This window comes from Myotis davidii, unplaced genomic scaffold (genome assembly GCF_000327345.1).
Source record: "Myotis davidii unplaced genomic scaffold, ASM32734v1 scaffold248, whole genome shotgun sequence".
Lineage (NCBI taxonomy): Eukaryota > Metazoa > Chordata > Mammalia > Chiroptera > Vespertilionidae > Myotis > Myotis davidii.
This window is the reverse complement of record NW_006299220.1, coordinates 1,137,898-1,139,967: the sequence shown is the minus strand read 5'-3', so window position 1 is coordinate 1,139,967 and position 2,070 is coordinate 1,137,898. Positions and strand designations below refer to the sequence as shown.

At 45.1% G+C, this 2,070-nt stretch overlaps 1 protein-coding gene across 1 annotated transcript in view; it reads right to left on the bottom strand.

The window, feature by feature from the left end:
* GIPC2 (GIPC PDZ domain containing family member 2) overlaps positions 1 to 2,070 on the bottom strand; it is a 67,922-nt gene that overhangs the window by 11,820 nt on the left and 54,032 nt on the right. Inside the window, exon 4 of the mRNA XM_015571099.1 lies at positions 869 to 975. Coding sequence (XP_015426585.1) covers positions 869 to 975 — 107 coding nt within the window. The remainder of the gene's footprint in view (positions 1 to 868; positions 976 to 2,070) is intronic.

The window sequence follows — 2,070 nt, the reverse complement described above, 5'->3', positions numbered from 1 at the left end:
GAATAGCTCTTTATACAAGATGCTCAGAAGCATCCTTTCAGAGAAGGGGATATGTGGGCAGAAACCTGAAGAAGGGCAGAGCGGGAGCCATGCTCACAAATGGGCAAAGTGTTCAGGGAGAGGAAACAGCGGTACAGAGACCCTGCGGTGGCAGCACACGTCTGCCCTGTCTGGGGAGAGCAAGGAGCCTCAGGTGGCTGACACAGAGGAAGACAGGAACCGTGGAGGGAAATGAGATCAGAGAAGCAATGCAGAGTTGGATCATGTCAGTCATGCGGAGGACTTCGGCTCTTATCCAGAGTGACATGGGAAGCTAACGGAGGGTTCTGAACAGAAAAGAAATTTAACCTCATTGGTGTTTTTGAATGAAAATTCTGGCTGCTGTGCTGAGCGCAGAGGGAAGAGGGCCAGGGTGAACACAGGAAGACTGACCAGGTGATTGTAATGTTCAAGATAAGACATGGTGCCTTGGACCCAAGTGGTGGAAGTAGAGGTGGGGAGTCGTTGTTGGATTCTGGCCTATTGTGGACGCAGATCCACCAGGATTTGCTGATGGGAGGGATGTGGGACATGACAGAGAACAGTCAAAGATGACTATAGAATGTTTCACCTGAGGAGACTGGAATTCATGCATATTATCTTTCATTACCAAAATTGGAAGTATATTTCCTCCTACAGGTGGCTCTGAGACTTTCCTTGGCTCTCAGAGCTTTGGCTGATATCTTAAACATTTTGAGCCAGTCTGTGCTTTAACTGGAATGTATGGCACCTTATTTAACCTCATGGTTTTACCTTTCTTTTCAGCTCTAATAACCATAAATGCCCGTACATGTGCAAGCAGAATGCGGGCTAAATGAACATAACATACCACTTCTTCCACAGTGGCAGGACCTTTTGACCTCAGGCGAAGTGTCTCCCTTCCGGTACCAATTTTTCCTGTTGAGGTATTTCCAGCTTTGGACCTTGGCTCTATTTCTGTAGAGATAAAATAGATGGGGAAAGGTGCATATATTTAGAAAGAATTCCAACAGATTGCTGTAAAAGCTAAAGTATTTGCCATCACAAAACTATATACAATGATTGTAGAAATTTGATAAAAGGTATGTGTCCTTACAGAATTTCCCCAAACAAATTCACCTGCCATTCAGGAGTCTCAGATGGGAGTCTCTAAGAGAGGTCTGGCTACAAAAGGAAAAGGAAAATATTTGAAATGTACAGATGGGAAAGACTGGAAGCTATGAGGAATAAATAAAATAGTTGGCTTTTACCGTGAAAGTAAAGAGGTGTATGTGGCGGGAAAACAGAGCTGGAAGTGTAGCTGACTTCTTCAAGGTCATGAAACAGAAAAAGAGCCATATCTTGATTTAAAAAAGAGAGAGAGAGAGAGGAGCAGAGACACTCATAAGAATATCCACCTTCTGTTTGATGCTTTGTACACAAAATCCCATGGGGTACTCATACCAGTCTATGAGGCGAGGTACAGCCCTCACTTCACAGAAAAGGAAACTAAGCTCACTGAGGCACAGAGCTGGGATGCAAACCCAAGTCTGTGATCCCGAAGTCTGTATGCTTTCCTCAGCGACACTCCAGCACCACACGTCTTGGAAACATGAGGGATGAATTCAGAGGTGGCATAATGAGAGAAGAGGTTCTGAAGAGAAAGAGGCTGGGAACAGGATCCAAGGAAGGCGTCCCCTCGGGAGGCAGGCAAGAGACAGGGAGCACGTCCAGGGGCAGCCACTGCTTTCCTTATGCTTGGTTTGCGACTGTGTTTTATTTTTGTTTTTGATTTTTCAAGTCACAAAGAGTCCCGCCTGCCCCAATACCGAGCAGTAACATAAATGAGTGAAAGGGTAGGGTGGGACTGAGGATAGCTGGAAGAGGCATGCCCTACCCAGGTCACTCCAAAAACTTGTTCCCTGTGGGAAGGTAGGCCCTTCTTAGCCAGACCTACTTGTTTGCAAAGAAACTGTATACTCAGAGTTTTTTATGAATCTCCTGATTTTAAGTTTTGGCCATTGAGTCAAACTTTAAAAAACATTTTGCCAAAAATAAAGGAGATCTGCCCTG